General features: G+C 35.5%; 1 protein-coding gene across 1 annotated transcript in view; it reads right to left on the minus strand.

Moving 5' to 3' along the window:
- The window catches only part of EYS (eyes shut homolog (Drosophila)), a 784,118-nt gene that overhangs the window by 662,199 nt on the left and 101,304 nt on the right, over positions 1–20,615 (minus strand). The window contains exon 11 of the mRNA XM_017823913.1: positions 11,165–11,269. Coding sequence (XP_017679402.1) covers positions 11,165–11,269 — 105 coding nt within the window. The remainder of the gene's footprint in view (positions 1–11,164; positions 11,270–20,615) is intronic.

Here is a 20,615-nt window from a genome sequence, read left to right on the forward strand (position 1 = left end):
TAAAAAAAAATAACTAGAAAGACATAGGTGGGTGGGAAAAAGTATTCTTTGCTGATAACTTCCTACATGTACTTGAAGAATGGAAATAACTGGTGGGATTAACTATTTGTTGTGCTACTGGAACTAACAGTGCTACTAGAATGCTACTGCAGCTCTGCATCAGCAGAGCTAAGTTTATCTCAAAGCATACAGGAATATGTAACAAATCTGTTTTACTAAAATGATAATATAATGCTTTAAGTAATCTTAATATATAATTGCATCTCATTTTAAGGAGTAAAAACAAGGAGGAAAATATATGGTAATGTGATTTGTTAATGCCAGTGGGCAGCTGAGCCCAACACAGCTGCTCACTCACTACTTCACCATGGGATAAGAGAGGGAAATGAAAGAGCAAAAGTGAGAAATACTCGTGGGTTTAGAAAAAGAGAGTTTAATGGGGAAAGGAAAACTGCATGCAAGTAAAGAAAACTAAGAAATTAATTCACTGGTTCTTATCACCAGTCAGATATTTAGCCATTTCCAGGGAAGCAGAGCTCCATCATGCCTAACAGTGACTTGAGGAGACAAATGTCACCTACTTCCTTCTTCCCTCAGTTTTGTATACTAAGCATGACACCATATAGTATGGGCTGTCCCGTTGGTCAGTTGGGCTCAGTTGTCTCAGGGGAGGCTGTGGCCTCTCCCAACTCCCTGTGCAGCCCCAGCCTACCTGCCACCAGGGCAGTGTGAGAAATGAAAAGGCCTTGTTGCTGTGCAAGCACCACTTAGCAAGAAACACTGGTATGATATCAACACTGATTTGGTCACAAATCCAAAGCACTGCATCATATGAAGTGTAATGATGAACAGTAACTCTATCCCAGCCAAAACTAATACAGATTTAAAAAAAAAAAAATGTAAAGGTTTGTTTCAGATTACAAGGAAGTTAATTCAATGACAAGGAACTTAAATGAACTTGCTTGAAAAAAAACAAACTTGAATTTGTCCAAGAAGTTCAAAGAACAGCACATTTTAACTAAGTCCCAGTTAGCAAAGCTGAATAATTCTCCTGGAATTATGTGCAATCTGTACTATGCTCTGTTTCTCTCCTGGCTGATGTACAGGCTCCCCATCCAGCTGTCAAAGCATGCTTTTTATTTTCTGAAAGTCCAGCTGACACAGCTGGCACAGTCTGAGTTACAGGCTTAGGGAAGAAAGCTGGTGAATCCTCTCAGGGACTACTTGCAGATGGGTTATGCTCTGGATTCCTGCCTGGTAAGTAGAAAGAATAACCAGATAGCCAATTTCCTATCTAACCGCAGTTTTTGCAAAATAGACTGGACAGAATAACTATGCCTAGTTATGATGGCAGACTAGAAGTTCAAACAGTTCTTGCACTGCTAACTGCAATGGATTAATTTTTCATTGTGTAAATGATGAAAATCGTGTGCCCGTCAATGATAGATTTGTCACTCAAAGTTGGTCTGCAAGGATATCTTTTATCTGCAAGGATAAGTATCTTTTCCAGCCCTGTTACCAATTTCAATTCATAAACAGTAAAGAAATAAAAAACATGGCAGAGCTGCGTTGTCATAGAGGAGTATAAGCAAAGTCATAAAAGAAGGCACAGAAATGATACAGACATATTCCCATGAAGTACAGTAGCTTTCATCATTCACATTCAGGAAAATAGAATATATTTTTCATTAAAAAAATACAATACTAAGGAAGACAGAAAAAAACTATGTGTAGGGTAAGTAAATAAGTTTATGTGGAATTTACTGAAATAAACATGAAATTTTTTGATGATAAAGATTCATCACCTGTAGAAAAGATAAAAGTTGGTGTACTTTCTATTTAAATGTTTCCTTGATAAAGTACATACAGATCCTTTTTCATCAACTTATAGCTTTGTTTGTTAAAAAAATTTTCATAAGCAATTTTGATTATTAACATGAACAATCATAAATATATATGAGGTTATGCATATACTTAAAAATGAGTTTTATATTTGTACAAATAAGGTTTTATCATTGATATGTAACTTGAATGTCTAGGTATAAAAAAATCCACAAAGCCCAAACTGATACTGTACATGGGCCCAAGGATGTTTATATTGAACTTATTCAAGAAAAATGTCAGTAAGATGCAGTCAATGGCTCAATGTCCAAGTTGAGACCAGTGACGAATGGCATTTCTCAGGGGTCGGTACTGGGACCAGCATTGTTTAACATTTTTGTTGGCAGTAGGACAATGGGATTGCATGCACCCTCAGCAACTTTGCTGACAGCATCAATCCGTGTGGTGCAGTTGACACACTGCAGGGAAGGCATGCCATCCAGGGGGACCTTGACAAGTTTGAGAGGTAGGTCTGTGTGAACCTCATGAAGTTCAAAATGCCAAATGCAAGATCCTTCCCCTGGGTCAGGGCAGTCCCAAGCACAAATACAAGCTGGGTGGAGAATGATTTGTAACAAGCCTTACAGGGGGTGTTGGTTGACGAGAAGCTCAACATGACCCAATAATGAGTACTTACACCCCAAAAAGCCAACCATTACATGGACTGCATCATAAGAAATGTGGCCAGCAGGTCAAGGAAGGTGATTCTCTCACTCCACTCTGCTTTCATGAGACCCCATCTGGAGTATTGAGGCCTGAGGCACTCAACATAAGAAGGACATGGGCCTGTTGGAAGAAGTCCAGAGGAGGGCCACTGAGTTGGACAGAGGGCTGGAGCACCTGTCCTATGAAGACAGGATGAGTGCATGGGGGCCATTCAGCCTGGAAAAGAGGAAGCTTTGAGGAGACATTAGAGCAGCCTTTTGGTGCCTGAAGGGTGTCTACAAGAAAGCTGGAGGACTTTTTACAAGTACATACAGTGATAGGACAAGGGGAAATGGATTCAAACTGAAAGAGGGTAGGTTTAGTTTAGATATTAAGAAGAAATTCTTTACTATAAGGGGGGGTGAGGTACTTGAACGAGTTGTCCAGAGAAGTTGTGAATACTCCATCCCTGGAAGTGTTCAAGGCCAGGTTGGATAGAAAAACCTTGTCCAGTGGAAAGTGTCTCTGCAGGAGTGCTGGAAGTAGATGATCTTTTTGATTCCTTCCAATCCAATGATTCTGTGAAGATACTATGTTTTTAAAAATGTCTTCACCAAAGAAAAACATACCCAGGTACACAGTACAGAGATGAACGGGTTGTCTAAGGTGTACAGGCTATTTAAGAAACGACAAAAAGAAGAGTAGTTGATATAGCATTCTAAATTTAAGGAAAATGAAAATATTTTGTTGAAGAATCAATTAACCTCGCGAAGGGATCCCAGTTTAATCACATAGATCATCATTAAATTTGACTGTAACTAGGATCATAAGTAAAGCTGCCCTTACTTAGCTTTTGTATGCTCTAGTAAACCCCAGTGACGTGCACAGGTGCTATTTTCTTAAGAAACAGATGTGCCAAATTGATCACTGATGGCCTTTATAGTATCGCTAATTTCATCAGCATTGATTTATTGTCATTAAAGTGAACTGTGTGAATCTGGTCTCAGGACTTTCTGGTTTTGTTTGGACTGAATACCTGACTTGAGGGCTGCCTATTGAGGTTGGATGCAACAACGGACAAATAATGTGGGCAGCCTAGACTATAATTTGGCTGCAGCAAAACCATGCTATTAATTAGTTTAATTTTTTATTTTCAATTGTGAGAGGGATAACATATGCAGGTACTGTGCAGTTTTCCTCAAACACTGTCACTGTACTTCCACAATTCAGGCAGTAGCTTCACTTTTTTGGGCCTGAGTTATTTTTTAAAAAGGACTACAAATTATGTTGAACTTCATAAAATTGTGTGGTAGCTTTTGTGAGGTTTCATTTTATTGAACTTTTTAATGGTGCCATATTAAAGCTTATTTTCACTATTTATACGGACTGCAATTCTGCCCTTATCATCCTGCTACATATAACATCCTTCATGTTATTTCTCTGATGATTCACATTTAGTTATATATGCACATATTCTGCTTGTCCTTTTCAGATCCAGACAATGGATTAAAACAAATAATTGTGCTATATTAAAGTAGATGAAGCCTTTTTGGAACCTTAAAGGTATAATGTGAATATAAGAAAACTATATGAATTAAAAAAAAAATCTCCAAAATTCAGTTGTAAAGATGGACAAATAGCATCAGAATAACACTAAGGAGACCTCTGTCTACTTTTACTGCAATGTTTCTAGTCACAGAGAAAATCACTTCAGCTGGGATTCATCTCGGCTATCTTCAGCTATCTAAAACTTCATTTTCTGAATGTAAGCTCTCTCAGTTAAAGCTCTGGTACATGAGACTGGTACCTCTTTCCAGCAAAATGTTTATCTCACGTGTATCAATTTTGTCTCTACAACTACAAAATAGGGAAAGCAATCCTTAATATATCAAACCATTTCCAATCTTCTTTACAACAATGATAATTGCCCTTAAAACAAACAAACAAGCAAAACCTATTGAACTCTCTCATATTAATGCTGATGCTACCATAAAATGAAAACATGTACATAATGAATGTTATGTAATTGTTTCTAACATAAATCAGTCATCATGGGCACTACTATAATACAAATAGAAAAATACTTTCTGTCGTGTTTCATCTGACGTTTTTATATGGATGAAATAGAAATATATATCAATTGAAATAACATACAATGAAAGTGATGAGTAGCTCAGGAGTAATGCAGAAATGGGTTTTTTAAATCCAAAAAGGGAGGTTGTCATGGAAACAGCTGGGTTAGATATCTTTTTGTTGCTACAATTTTATTCAGCTGCTGCTTATCTTTTATGTTATTTTAAAAAATTAATCTTTCTGAAGTCACTCATGATTTTATTTTTCTCAAAACAAGGTGCTATGTTTAGAACTTTTCAGATGTAAAGCAAAGTTTAATGGCATATTCATCTACACTGAAACATACAAAAATGAAATCTTCCATTTTACTCCTACTCTCATCTAGCTGAAAGACTAAAAGAAAAAGGTGAGTAAAACAGTGAGTCACTCCCTCAATAAAAGGCTACCATGGCACTCCACACAATGTTTTACCTAGAGTGAACTAAATGAAAAAGAAAACCTGTAAAAACAGTCTCTCTGAATTTGAAATGCTTAATTCTACATTAATAAACCAGGGGATCTGAAAAGATCAGTTAACAGAGTTCATCTATAAAAGTAATTAAAAACAAATTTGAAAATTAAAACAAATAAATAAATACCGGGTTAATCATAAAAGGAACACAAGTACTCAGTGACAAAGTAAAGAAAAATTCTTGCTAACTAGCCTGCCTGCAAGAAACATAAATTTAATTAGTCCATATAAACATACCTGCAACAAATAAGCGTTTCTAAATATTAGTTATCTTAGAGAAAAAAAAAAGTGAAATACCGAAGGGAGAAGAATGGAAAGGGCAACAAGTGGCATTTCTTCAGAAAATAACTTGAAGCAAACATTATAAAACAAACTTTGAAGAAAAAAAAAAAAAGAAGAAATTAATAATGTTTCAATGAGCAATATAAATAGCCAAAATGAAAAAAATGAACACGAGGGACTAGTAAAAATGATCTGAAGACTGAGCCACATAAAAGAAGAAGAATGTACAAAGAAACTGCAAGTCAGTAAAATATATAGGCAATGAATCCATGGGTTTTGAAAATGTACATGTTATTTCTTGAAACAAGAGCAGATCTAACACTCTCCACGGATACTTTTTTCTCTACTAAAAATGCTGATTCACTGATAGGTAAAATGTTTTGTGGACACATTAATCTTAACAAATCTTGGAGCACAACAAAGGTTCAAATAATGTCCTCCAGGCCTTCCTCATCAGTTATCTGCCCTTCAGTTTTCTTGATAGACTCTGTGAAGAATTACATTCACTCTGTATTGAGCCAAAGCCATGTTAGCTCCAATATCACATATTAAATCTAATATCATATACTAGCTGTATCACCACTGAAATTTTCTCTGCCATTGGTTCCATTGTTGAAGATGGATTTATGTTGCCTATTTATTAGACTGAATTCAGAATACAAATCAATCAATACTGATCAGTCCCTATGTTTCTAATGAAAAAGATCACATGGGGATGGTGAGTGATGGCAAAAAACTGTGCCTATCATGTTTTCCTTAGTATTTTTCGTTCTGACTGGAGGTTTTCTCTGCTCCAAGTAAAGAGGTTGCAGTTTCTGCTGATCAAATTGATGAAAAACATCTTACCAGATGGTATTATTTAACACTGAAAGACTTCTTGCTGTGTTGGAACACAGATTTCAGACTCTTTGGAATTCCTTGCTTTTCTAGTGCCGTCTTCCAGGCATAGCTGCTATAGGTGCAGCATTTGTCTCTATCACAGTTCTGAGCAGAAGGTTTGTTTAGGACTTTTACACCCTGCTTATAGGGCTTATGGTGCTTTCCCCATATTTTAAGAATCTTATTAAAAATTCCTTATGTTAATTTTATCAATTAATAACCCGAATTTATAGAACTTTCTTGCTACAAAAGTAATCCTTTGGTGCAAGACAGACTTGAGGTTAAAATAATGAAAGTTCCTATTTTCTTTTTCTTAAATCTGCTGATTCATAACACTGGTGCTTGTGGATGTGTGGTGGGTTCAGCTTGGATGGCTTCCAGACCCCCACCTAGCTAGTTGCTTTCTTATTCCCTCTCCTCAGCAGGATGGGGGGAGAAAAAAAGATGAAAAATCTCATTGCTTAAGATAAAGACAGTGAGATCACTTACTAGTGAGAATCATGGGATAAACAAACTCAACTTGGAGAAAATAAATTTAAATGATTGTCAATTAAAAATAGAGTAGGATAGTGTGAAACAAAGCAAAAACTAAAACATTTTCCACCTGACCTACCCTGCGCCTCTTTTTCTCAGTCTCAATTTCACTCTTTTATTACTGTCTTATCTACATCCTCCCACCAAATGGCACAGGAGAAAGGGGAATGAGGGTTCAAGTCAGTCCACAACAGCTCTCTTCTGCTGCTCCTTCCCTCTCACACTTTCACTGATCCAATGTTGGTCTTTCCCACATTCTGCAGTCCTTCAGGATAAAATTGTTCAAGCATGGGGCATCTCTAGGGATGCTGTCCTTCATGGAAAGACTACTCCTGCTTGGGATTCCTCTCCACAAGCTACAGCCTGCTCCAGTGTGGGTTTCTATAGGCTGCAATTTCCTCCAGCCCTGTCCTCCAGGACACATACACCTGCTCTGGCTGCAGCTGGAAATCTGCTCCACCATGGACCCTTGTGGGCTGCAGGTCTCACCATGGTCTTCTTCACAAGCCTGTCTCACCATGGTCTTCTTCACAAGCTTCAGGGGCATCTCTGCTCTGGCGCTGGAAGCACCTTGTCCCCCTTTTTCTTCACTGACTTTGGTGGCTGCAGAGCTGTTTCTCACATTCTTTCTGCACTGCTCTCTCTCACACATTTCTGTGTAGTGTTTTACCTTTCCTTAAATATATTTTCTCCAAGCTGTGGCCTCTGACGTGCCCTGCACTGAGTGGGTTGGAGCCAGCTGGAACTGGCTTTGTCCGGCACAGGGCAGCCCTGGCCTGTCCTCACAGACCCTCCTGTGGCCCCTGCTGTCAGCAGCTTGCTGTGAACACCTAAGACAACCAAATCCTTTAAACCATGCTGTTCTAGATATCTGAAACACAACTTGGGGATCAATTATTTCATTTAACTCTTTCAGTTTAGGTCTAATGATAAGTTCCAATGTCACAACCCTTTCCCCATAAAGACTGGAAATTTGCCTGTGCCCAAGAAACTTCTGTGTCTGGAGGTGCTGTCATGCAGTGTCAATGTCAAGTCTGTCCACAATGGTCCATATATTGAGTGGGAAGTAGAGATCACTTTTCCAGAAGCTACTCTTTTAGGAAGGTATAGGTATAGAAATATACACCTTTCAGATATGTATACATTCATATATATATACATATATATACAGATAAAGGTATATAGATAAACAAATGGTGTTGAGGTAGTATGTTCTATGTCCCAGAAGAGAAAGACCTATAAAAGGATGCAGTCTTAACATTATTTTAAAAAAATCCCTTAAAAAAATTCACTGTTGATAATCATACACCATAATCAACCAACTCTGTTCATCAGGTAAATCGAAATACTATTATCTAAAATGCTAAAGTGCAAAAGTAATGCTTTTAAAATCTCCTGTATAAGGTCATCAGAATATGTCAGTAAGCTATATTATTATAAAATTACTTTCCTGTTAAACACTTTCAAAAGATAGTTACGATGTCCACCTGAAAGACACGTCTTCTACATAGAAAAAAAAAGGAGCTACATAATTATTTCACACAATATCTAAAGACATTGTCTGATTCTATTTGATCCATTTGTATATTACTCTTTCTTAGCTTGAGATATAAAAGATGATTGTGCTCTGCCACAAAAATCCACAAAAGTGGACCCAGAAGAGTCCATATACCTTTTTATACTTTTTGATGGATGGGCTTCTTATGGTGTGATAACAAAATTAGTGTATAGTACAGGGACATTAAAAAGAACAAAACCAAACATGCAAAAAGAAACAAACAAACAAACAAACAAAAAAAACCAAACCAAAACAAATTGCTTAAAAGGAAAGAATTTACTCTAGTTATCTATTTTTATGTCAGGTTTCCAGCAATGCCAGGATACATTTATGGGAATTAATGATCTGTATGATTAAATGACCTCATTTCATCCTATTTAGTGACAATATCTTACCAACAGCAGGATGGAATACTGAAATTTTGCTGTAGAGAATGTAATGAATTATTTTTAAAGCTGTGAAAAGGAGATTTGTCGTATAAAAATAACAGTTTAAGAATTAAAATTGACCACAAGTTAAGACATTGAACTACTTGAAAGTGACTAAGAAAGAACAAGGTGTATTTTTATAAAATTAGCACATGGAATGAAATGTATATATTTAGATTTGCTAAATAGATATAGTTCTGATTTCTTAACAGGAAGAGAAATCATACTACTCAAGGATGAAGGAACTCTACATGTTTGAAAACTGAAACAACTTAAGTTAACTGTGTTATCTTTTGAAGTGATACTTTTGTTAGAACTGAGCTAGTAGTAAAATTATCCAACATTATAATGTAGCAACTTGTGTTTTCAGGTAATTTACAGACATTACTTAATCATTACAATGTATTTGTGACATGGTTACATTTGTTTATCTACACCTTCACCCAGAGACTATGAACTGCGATATTAATTAATTTACCCAAGGGCACAAATGGAATCCATATCACATTTAGATTAAAATTCTCCTCTTTTCAGCTCATTGTTAGGTATGTACATCACTACGCAATTTTCTTCCTCTTTAATTCAGTTTGCTATTATATTAGTAATGGAACTGCAAATTGTAATACAGCAAGTGTTAACCCTTTTCAAAAATAACTGATTATTTCTACAGATAACTCCTGATTCACTGTGAATTTTTTTGATCATTTGACTGATGATGTAAAAGAACCACTGCTATTCACAGCATTTTATTAGAGTCAATAGAATGAAACTCATAATTTCTACTGTATGGGTCCATTACATAAACTTCATTGTTCCAGATGATATGCACACACTGAGAATTATAACAAAAATTAATTGGATAAGAAAAAGTTCACAGCCTGACTTTTCTTTAAAGAAAGAGGCACAAACAATCTACTAAGACAATGTCACAACAATTTTCTTTCCTATCACTGACACGCAGTGCATGAAAGAGATCTCCTCTCACATCTGTGAAAGGAGGTGCAGAATGCTTCTGTTTCAAAATCCGCTATGGGTAAAAGTTTTAGCAACAAGAGTTAAACAGGTGAGAATCTCAGAAGAACAAAGGAGATAATGTCTCTGTTAATGTTTTCTTACAGCCCTTATTCAGTGAGCTTGACATGCTTACATTTGCCCCAATGAAGCAACAAACTTGAAAGCATCACCTTACCTTTGAAGATATCACTCAGTATTGTCTTCAGTTCCCAACTCAGTGGAATACCACCCTCAAAGAATTTAAGGATCTCTTGATATTAACTATATTAAAGTCCTCTTTAAATCAGTTGTTCCAGTTGAGAAGGATGGTTGGAGACCTGTATTTCAGTACTCTGACATTTTCAGGTTTTACTGATCACTGTCAGTATCTTTGAAACACCACAATACAGTATAAAATTAATTTTTCTGATGTTATTTTCCGTATTAACAATGAGCTTATAAACGCATGTCAAAACAAAAACCTTTTCATAATTTATCAGTATTTTCTCATTTATATTTATGAATGAACATAGCAGTTGCAAAATCTCTACCCCAGGCTTTTTTTGCCACAATGTTTAATAAAAACGGAGAAAGCTGACGATCCAAGTCAAAGGATTTCTATGGTCAGGAATTCTCAGCCCAGTCTCTTCTATATTTTCTTAGTCAATACACCATGATATGCAAAATCACAAATTAAACAGAGTATATATAATTAGCAAAGCAAAATCTTCAACATTATATATCTTTCTCCCTTAATTTTGATTGGTCTTTTTACTCTGTTCTTATTTCACTGGCCACCTGGCCTGATCTATCTTAGATGTCCCTTATATCCTCTACCATATCTTCCACCCTTATACAATACTTTGAATACTTAAAATGCCACAAAGTGCACATGCTCAGGCTACCAGATTGAGGTCATACAAACATTAAAGCAATGTTCAGTTCTTTTAGGTGCAAGTAATTTGACTAGCAGAATAGGATTTCAAAGACCAAGATTTTGTATGTTTGCTCAATTTCTACATTTTGCTGCCTAAAACCTACATTTTTTGAAAGAACGTGTTGCTATAAGGTGTCTATACAAATAGGCACTAGATAATTGAAATCTCCAGTTCTGTCATATTTCTTTAGCAGTCTGTTTGAGTACTACAAGTACTTTTTAATCTATGTGGCTTATTATTTAAAAGAATTCATTATGATGAATTTAAAAAATAAGAGAAAAAATTTATTTTTATTAGTCTGGATAACTAGCTTTGTACCTTTCAAAATGTAAGCAGAATGCTATCACTGTATAAGGCTTTATAGCACTGGAGTAGCAGATGTGGAAGTCACACAACCACACTATTCCAAACTAGCAATTGAATAAAAAGTATAAATACTTACCAAACGGGCAATTGCATTTGAAGCCCCTTATGTCCTCTTCACAGGTTCCTCCATTCCAACAGGGTCTGTCTAGACATTCATTCACATGAACAGAACATGTTTCTCCTGAAAGTTTGAATTAAAAAAAAAAAAAAGAAAAAAGGCTGTGAGTTGTCATAGTCTATGTGCTGACCCCACTGGCCAAGGTACACTTACTGAGTACACAGGACTACTGATAGACATCCTGTATGTCAAGAATTTTTCTCCTTCGTTGGTTACAAGACAGTCCATTTTGACAGGCAAAGTTGGAAGTGTGACAATCAGGAAAATAGAAGCCTTTCTTACTGAGGTTATGCATACTTCTGGAGTTTTTTCCATTATGCAAACTTACTGTATTCAAGCAATTTTTGTCCAGTTTTGTGAATAATTTTCTTTCATGTCTTTAAAAAAGAATTGTGAAGTATGACTGCAGATGAAAATGTGGCCAACACTAATTTACACAGTGATGTGTAATAGTACAGTTCAGCCTACGTTCTAAAGCAAGTTGTCGGTCCTGTAATTTTAGACATTTCTCTTTCTTTGTTTAATACAAAGAAGGAAGGTGATTAAATCACTAAAGAACACTTAATGAGGAAAAATGAAAATGAGAGAGGATGAAATAATTAAGAGCAAAGATGGTATAGTGAAATGTAGATTTGTAATATACAAAAGGGGTTGCTTTGATTTGTAACAGAAGAAGCTATTTCCAGCCACAGGAATATGGAGGCAAATCATGTTCAGTAGCTATGACAGGTCAGCAGTGTACAAAGCATGCTGAGCTTTCTGTGAACCGCAAAGCAGAAGATAAAAGGAAAAAAAAGCCAAAATTCCTCTGAATTCTTTGCACTGTGGAAACTTTTTGGTCTCCTATCTGCAGCACACATACATGGCCTCTCAGAGAATCATATGGATGAAGACAGTCAGCTGTTAAAGTCTGTATTTTCTGAATCTACTAGATACAAAAGGCCACCATTGGAGAAGCCCATAGTAACACCAAGATTCTCTTGCACACTTAAACTTATGACAGGGTGGTTTCTATTAGGTTTTTTTCCTACTTCTAAACATCTCTTCATTTTCTGTAAGACTTCAAGATACATGGATGAAAACGGTGAGACAAAAGCATAGTCCAGGGAGAGTTCAGGTAACTCAGTAAACTAAAAAGCTATCTGCTAGGAGCAGCTGCTGAGTGCTGCTTAATGTATGCCATGGCACCAGTGAGGATTACAGACGGCAAGGACTGACCAAAATATAAATTCATTTCTCAGTTCTTAAATTTTTTAAAGAATTTTCTCTGAAGTGCTGACAAGGTAGTAGCACTATGTGCAGTCTTTATGATCTCATTCTGATAATTTGCATTCCTTATGCTTTCTAGTTCAGGTCCCTGATTATGGTGGGTGTCTCTTGAGGAAGATAAATAAAAATGCATTGGCATCTGTTTTCTTCTGGGTAGACAGGTGGAGAGTTTCCTCTAAAATTAATTATCTGGTCACAAGCCATGGGTAAGTTGAAGCATGTGCTAGAAAAACTCCTTGAAACACACTTTTCCACCTCCCTTGAATTGTTAAAGGTGTAAAGCAAATGCAATTTTAGGGGAAATGTTGGAATGAGATCATCCTCATTTACTGACGATATCCAAGGTTTGTTAACATCTTATTGCCTTTTTGTGAAGCTATCTCTGCTTTCTTTCTGAATCTGAGGCAGCAAAGGTATCTTATGAAACTGAACAGTACCATAATTTTAATACATGACTGCAGCAGGTATAGCTACAATTCCTTGTGTTATCATCTATCTTCTTTGATTTTCATTTCTTTTGGGCATAGGAAATAGGGTATGGCAATCAGCAGGAAAATGAGTCAACTATACGCACAATTCTGACTACGGATCTATACTTTAAAACTGAGGTTTTAGGGTGAAATTCAGTTCCCTAAGTGTCAATACCTAATGCAATATAGGATGTCCTGTATTCAGTCTTGAGAAAATAGTCCTTACAGGACGAAATGGACAATAAGCAGAGACAGTTGCAAAAATTTTATAAAAGTTCAATAGAATGGTCATTCAGGCTGTAAATCCTGATGAGATGGTAGGAAATAAAACAAAGGAACAAAGACACAGAGAGTAGTGGAATATTCTGGAGTATTCTCAATAAAGAACAAAAAATTAGTCTGTAGTGGGCAAGGTGAACCCTTTGAGAAAATCAAAATCGAAATGGCACCTGATCAAAAGGTTAATTCTGTGGCTATGTTTTGACTGAACTATATGAAATGTTACAAGACCTGGGGAGTCCTGAGAGGATGATGAAATAATGAATGTTAGAGGTAAACTTGGGACATGAGATGAATGTTGGAGCTTTAGCTGTGTGAAGGAATAGTGGCAAAACCTAATTGTATGTAGAAAAGGTGAGAAAGGAGACAAAGCCATTTCCCTGTTTCAAGTTTGACAGGAAGTATAATGATTCTGTCAAAATGAGAAAAGATGCAGAAAAAGATAATTTATTTTCCATCTTCATTTGGAAAAATATAAATTTCTTCTATAATGTAAAGCTAAGAAATTCTCACCAGTAGCATCAGAGTCTGAATCTAATTTCTGATACGTTGCCACTAATCCCCATTATTTTAAGAGTTCAATGAGTACAGTGTTTCTGAGTGTATTAGTCTGAATTACACCACATCATAGATTAAGAGTTTTAGTTCCAATTTAGACAATTAGTCCCAAATATCCAAAACAATGCTGTACAGTAGAGATATATATGCTATACTTGTTTAACAGACAATGATCTGGTTTCAGGTATTTTGTTTTTATTACCTATGGCCATGCTACATGTGTATTAATTCCATTCTCCATTTAAGAGAAGAAGAAAATGGGGGTGCAAATCCTTGCTCTGATTAAAAAGGCGTTGATTTTATGTGAGAGGCTGTTACTATATCGAAATTACTTCAGCTGACAAAGAAGCAATTACAAGCCACCTCATCTGAGTTATCAAGCACTGAGAATACCTTTCTTATAACTAATGAATATATTTGTGAAAACCACTGCCTGATTTACAAGTTGTGCTAGCTAACAGTACTCACAGACTGATTTAGAAAGATAACCAAACTTTCTGAAATATTTCAGCTGTTAACACATTAAACATAGATAGTTCACTGTTTTTATTCCTGACAAACCTGCAGTATTTTTGACACAAACAGCTAAGTCTCTATGTATCTCTACTACCATTCCTTCAGCATCTCTTCTGTTTTATGTCTAATTTAGCTATCTAGCCACTGGAAAATGTACTATTTACAGATATGAAAAAATGATATTATTTTTCATCTAAAAGTTAACAGTGCAGTTTTGGTAATTCTGTACATCTCAGAAGAGGCTAGGAGAATAACATATTTTTCCTGTGAACCATGTTAAAACTTGGAGAAGCCTTCATGTTTTACTGTAATTTCTGCCAATCAAATACACACGTAGTGAAAATAGAGGTAATTGCTTTTTGTGTACTGTAGACAATGATTCGCTCTTCTGATTATGTGTTATAACTTGGAGTGCCATTAAATCGATAGTTGCACCTGACAAAAGGCATATCTCAAAACTTCTTACAAACAGTTGCTATGGGAATTTAAGAATTCATGTCCTCAGAGTACAAAGGTAATATATGGACAGTATTTAAAAATATTTCAAGAGAGAATCAAAGAATCTATGAAGCTACTGTGAGATCATATTTTCTGAATATTCAAGACATGAAAAAAGCTGGACAGACACAAAGAAGCCTTTTTTGTTTTCAGTATGCAGCTCATCTCAACTACACATTTGAAATGTACGATGAGAATCTCCTTTTAACATGAGATAAAAATCATTATTTGGCTACAAATTACTTTCAACACAAAAATATGTTAATATAAATATTTTGTGGGCTTACACTTTTAAGGGTAACATTAATACAACACATCTGAACATAATTACTAGTAAAATGTTATTTAATAAATCATAGCTTAAGGTCTGAGTTCTTAAACACTTTACAGGGATCATGTCACCAGATTCTGAAATACAATGAGAATGTAAAAAATTACCACAAGCCAAGTCTTCTACTATTAACTCTATAGCATATTTTATGCTGCGTAAAATTGCAGTGTTCTTAAAATATGTAACAGGAAATTATAGGAAAGTCTGTCACTCTTGCAAATTGCACTGCCTGATCTTTAGAAGCAACATTTTCTGCCAACACACTGATGATACACAAGACATTTTCTACAGGAATACAAAAGCCTTGAGAAGAGCCTAAGGACTGAGTAAGTGCATGCCGAAAAAAATAGCAGAGATGTTTTGTCCTCCACCAATATTACTGATATCACTTACTCTGTTTAAAATAATCATGCTATTTTAGCAAATGGAGAGATTCCAAAGTTCTCAGGTAAATATAACTGGAGATCAAAGATTAAAAAAGAAACCCATCGCTTTTCATAAGTCTAATGGATGAAGTCTCATTGAATTCACTTCAAAAGTGCAACTTTGTAAGATCATTATATTGAAAGTTTGCACCTTTCAGTGGTTCACACTTTATTTCTGCTTAACATAAAGACATTAACTTCATACTTTATCCGAACTTGTGGAACTATTGTTTGATTTTGTATAATATTCACAAAACTGAGTTTTGTTTTGATATCAGAATAAGTTTAATTTCATACCATTCTCAAATAAAATATTCAGACATTAAAATAAAAATTAAATAATTTGAGAGGTTATTTTCATAATGTAATACACATTATATTTAAAGTATCTATTATAAAGTGCCACCACTACTATAACATCTCTGTCGGAATCACAAAACACATGCAAAAATATAAAAATACAAAGTTTCTTTTAAATACCTTTTGTACCAACTTTTGTTTTATAGGCAAAATGGAATATAAAGTTTGATGATGCAAAAGCAGACAGAATGAACACAATTAAGAAAAGGATGTTAAAGAATATATTTCTTAAATAAAACTCCTCACTTGAGGTTATATTCAAGACATAAAATGAATCTTTTTATTCCGAGATCAGATGAAAAGCAGGTGATTTAAAATTCTACTTAATGTAAACTTAATGAAGTACTGCTGAAAAAAAACAAATCACCAAAAAACTGAACCACGAGGGTTTGTAAAGTTCAACAGGTATCCAAAGCATTAACAATTTATTTGAAGATTGTCTTTGCAACATTCCTGCCTTACTGTCCACATTTTGTAAAATGTGTATAAGTATAAAGCATTCCAGTCATGTACCTGATAACAAAGTGTGTAATTTTGTTGCTTGCTAAGCAACATAAGTTATTCTGTTAGATAAGACAGGTATCACCCCGAGTAATGTTTCTGCTTACTTTGCAGAAAATGCAGTTATGAAAAAGCAAGACGAGTGTTCCAGGTGTAGCTTTTGCGAACTTGACAGATACTTCCCTTTCTCAACTTTGTTGTTCTACACACTTGATTGGTTTTCTTTTCTTCAAGATCTTTTCTGTGTAACATATTGTAGTAGTTAAAAATCCAAAACAAATTTAATTTTTATTTACCTCATGCAGTGTAATCCTTTCTGTGAACACTTATTACAGATTGAAAGTGATTTATATGAGGTGTTAAACCACTCCACTGGCTTAGCATCTATGAAAGAGTTTTCACTCAGAGAAAGCATGTGACTCTTCAAATCTAAACTGCCAAGAGTCCAGCTCATCTCTCTGCATGGGATTACATTGTACATCTGACAGGCAGGCTGCACTGGCACAATGTGTCAGCAATAATCACTCTTCCCCAGAAGAAGCCAGCCAGAACTTCTTCAGAAGCTGCACTGCCCAATGCCCTGAGCCACACACCCAGCCCAGGGTTGTTGTAAAACCAATTAATAACGTACTGAAAGTACCAATACTCAAATACTTGCATAGATGGACTTCAAATTTTACATGGACTTCTCCTGTGTATTTGTGGAATAAAAAAGCAAAAATAAAGCACAGAAATTTAAAGAAATTGAAGGATTTCAAAAAGCCCATATGACATTTTCCTCTTTTGGACAAAAAGAGGAATACTGATGAGCATCACATATAGCATATATTAATGTCAAACCCAAAAAGTCACTGGAAGGCCTACATTAGTGATGAGCTTCAATACTGTTGTTACTTACACATGGCTAAAGCAATGACAGATCAATATCTTGCTATGTGGGATACACTATATATTCAGAATAAAAATATTTCCCAAATTTAACTGTACGTTATATAAATACAAACCCTCAAGAGAAACCAATGAGGCAATATTGTCTATCTGCTTTGAGTTCTCAGTAGCTGCCTTCACATTCTTGTGGGCATCTAAACAGAAGAGTTTTAATGTAGGATGTGTTAGGATAAATACAGCTTTTTTCCCCCCTGAAAAATTCCAAGATCTTCCTTTGAACTAGAAATAAGCACAGTGGTATTTGTTTAGAAATACCAGCCATCATGAAAGCTGGAATTATTTGGTGCTGAACACTGATGTATTGAGATAGTTAACACAAAGATACAGAAGAAAGTATAGACTGGGAATTTTTCTGAAGGTGAGCAGCACTGTGTTATGTTTGAAAAACTGAGCCAGAATTAGGTGATATACAGAGTCATCACTTAATGAAAAGTTAAAGAAGTTATTTACTCAATTTTTATAATTGTATTCCAAACTTCCAAGTTTGAACATGGGTGAAATTCTCTTATAGGCAGTGGAGAGGGCACCAGGCATATACCAAATGTCTCCATATTAAAGTTTCAATCACAAGTATCATTTACAGTTTGAAAGGAAAGACTGTGGTATATGATGTTACAAAGCATTTGTTTTTATTATGAAAATACCCAAGCCTTGCATTTTTTTATGAACTTGTTTTTAAAAAAATCAAATCCATTGCACTGCCTAAGGGGTCCCTAGCTAATAGAATGCAAAGTTTCTGAGGAATGTTGATAGACATCAGATTGATCAATCAGCTAGACAAAGTAGACAGATATGAGTTGTCTGTTTAACATTTTTCTTCTGAAATAAAAACTGATTCTAATGTTATATCAAAGAGAACACAGGGATTCATTTAATAGCAGGAGAGACATCGTCACCTCCCACCTAATAAGTGGGAAGTTATTTACAATATCTATGAATCCTAATACACAGAGTATGATAGTTCCACAAATACGTATAGAGTACTGAGCAACAATAATTTCCATTTTACTCTTTAGCTTATTCAGTATTGCCTTTGCTATTTCGTCTGAAAGTGAATTTACTATTTATGAAGAAAAACTAAGTACATCTGGATATGTTAGAATGCTGAATTACAGAGAAACAACATAACAAACACACACATACAAATGAGATAATAATAAATGTGAAGTTTTTAGTATTACACTGGGATACTAATCACTGATTCATAACATGAAGTTATGACCAAACTTTAAATCTATTTTGTGCTGGAAAATATCCTAGGATCATAAACCATAGAGACTATGAAAATAGAATTTCTGTGGTACTGATAATATTTTTGTAAGTTTAAACAGACTTTTATTAATTGTTTACAGCTTAAAATCAGAATTTAATATATTCAGTACATGTAATGAGTTACAATTAATGAGTAATATTGTGACATTTTTCTTTAAATTTACTTCGGTGGAAATGCTATTATATAATACCTCATTGTGTGAGAAAATAAAGGTTTCTTATTTAAAAAAAGATTTTTTCAGTAATATGTAATTCATTGTGGCTAGGCTTCATGAACGAAGATTTGAGAACGGCTCTACCCACATTTGCTACAAACGCGCTGGTGGCTAAAAAGGCCAATACGAGATAGACAAGTCCTGTTGCAAAAGGCACAGCAGAAAGACTCCTTAGGTGGTATCGACAAGACACGATTCTTTCTGCCTTGTCTTTTCTCCTTGAGAGTGACCCTTTGTGCGTTCTCAAAACAAGTAGCAGCATTACAGATAGTGTGTCTCCAGACCTCCCGACTGGAGGCCAGAGTAATATGTAATTATATCATTTATGTAAGCAAGTTGTGCCAGGGGAGCTTTAGAGTGGATATTTGGAAAAAATTCTTTAGTAGAAGGGTGTTCAGGTGCTGGAATAGGCTGCCCAGGAAAGTGGTTGAATCGCCACCCCTGGAAACTGTTCAAAAGGTATGTGGATGTGGCACTTGCGGATAATGTTTAGCTGTGAACGTGGTGGTGGTATCTTAATATTTGGACCCAGTGATCTTAGAGATCTTTTTCAACTTCAATTATTATAAAATTCTATGATGCTATGATTTTTGGGTGCATCCCATCAGGATTCATGGACAAATATGTATTCAGTTTGCCTAAGTATTTCCTCTCCTGAGTCTCATCCATCAAGGGTGTGTCTTCCTTGCTTCAGACTTTTTCTCTGGTTTCAGGTTGCTGGATTATTGAAGGACAGCCTCACCAGCACAGACTGAAGCAAAGGTGGCATTCAGTACCCAAACTTCTCCATGTCCAGTCTCATCAAGGTTCTATCTCATTGAGCAATGGGACTACGTTCTCTCTTCTCTTCCCTTTGGCACATACATGCTTACAGAAGCCCTTCTTGGTGTATTTCACATCCTTGTCATACTCAACAGCATTTGGGCTTTGACTTTCCTAAACTAATTGCTGCATTCTCAGATAGTGTCTCTATTTCCTGCCAGGTTACCTGTCCTTGCTCCTGTCCTCTGTATGTTTCCTTTTTTGTGTTTGAATTTGGCCACGAGTTCCTTGATCATTCCTACAGGCCTCCTGATATTTTTGCCTGCTCGTTGAGATGAACTGCTCGTGATCTTAGTAGTCATAGACTTTCTTGGACCCTTCTTCTCTCTGGGGTTTTATCCTATGGGACTCTTCCAAGCAGATCTTATACCCCACTCTATTGTAGAAGATATGTGGGTGGTTGAAGTTCCCCACGAAGTCCAGCAAAGTACAAAATAAGGGTTGAAGTTTCAGCAGCAAAATGGAAATATATATTATGTTAGATTTTGCACAGGTGAGCCAAGTATGTTTTCTTCACTTGTAGTCAGACGTAGTTGTGCTATCGTGCTGGAATTTAAGCCACTCCTGGAACATTCCTTTGTTTTGTTGCACATTTATTAATAAATAAGCATGAACAGGAAATAACACCTTTTAATAAATGTCATTCAAATTACAAAGAAATTATATACTCAAATTGAGGGCAACAAACCTGCCAGTGTATACTTCCATAAATGTGTATATATATATATATATATATATATATATAAAGGAACATAAACATACTCAAAATTAAAAATGTTAATGATAAAATGCTAAAAGCTAGCCAGAATGTATAATGAAAAAAGATCAGTAAAGTTATAATTACTTAATAGTTCAGCACTTTGGCAGTGACCCAGAAAGATCCAAATACATGTTGAACATCTCAGGGGTTTAACTGGGACAGACTAAATCTAGTACTACACGCAC

This window comes from Lepidothrix coronata, unplaced genomic scaffold (genome assembly GCF_001604755.1).
Source record: "Lepidothrix coronata isolate B3197 unplaced genomic scaffold, Lepidothrix_coronata-1.0 Scaffold4, whole genome shotgun sequence".
Classification (NCBI taxonomy): domain Eukaryota; kingdom Metazoa; phylum Chordata; class Aves; order Passeriformes; family Pipridae; genus Lepidothrix; species Lepidothrix coronata.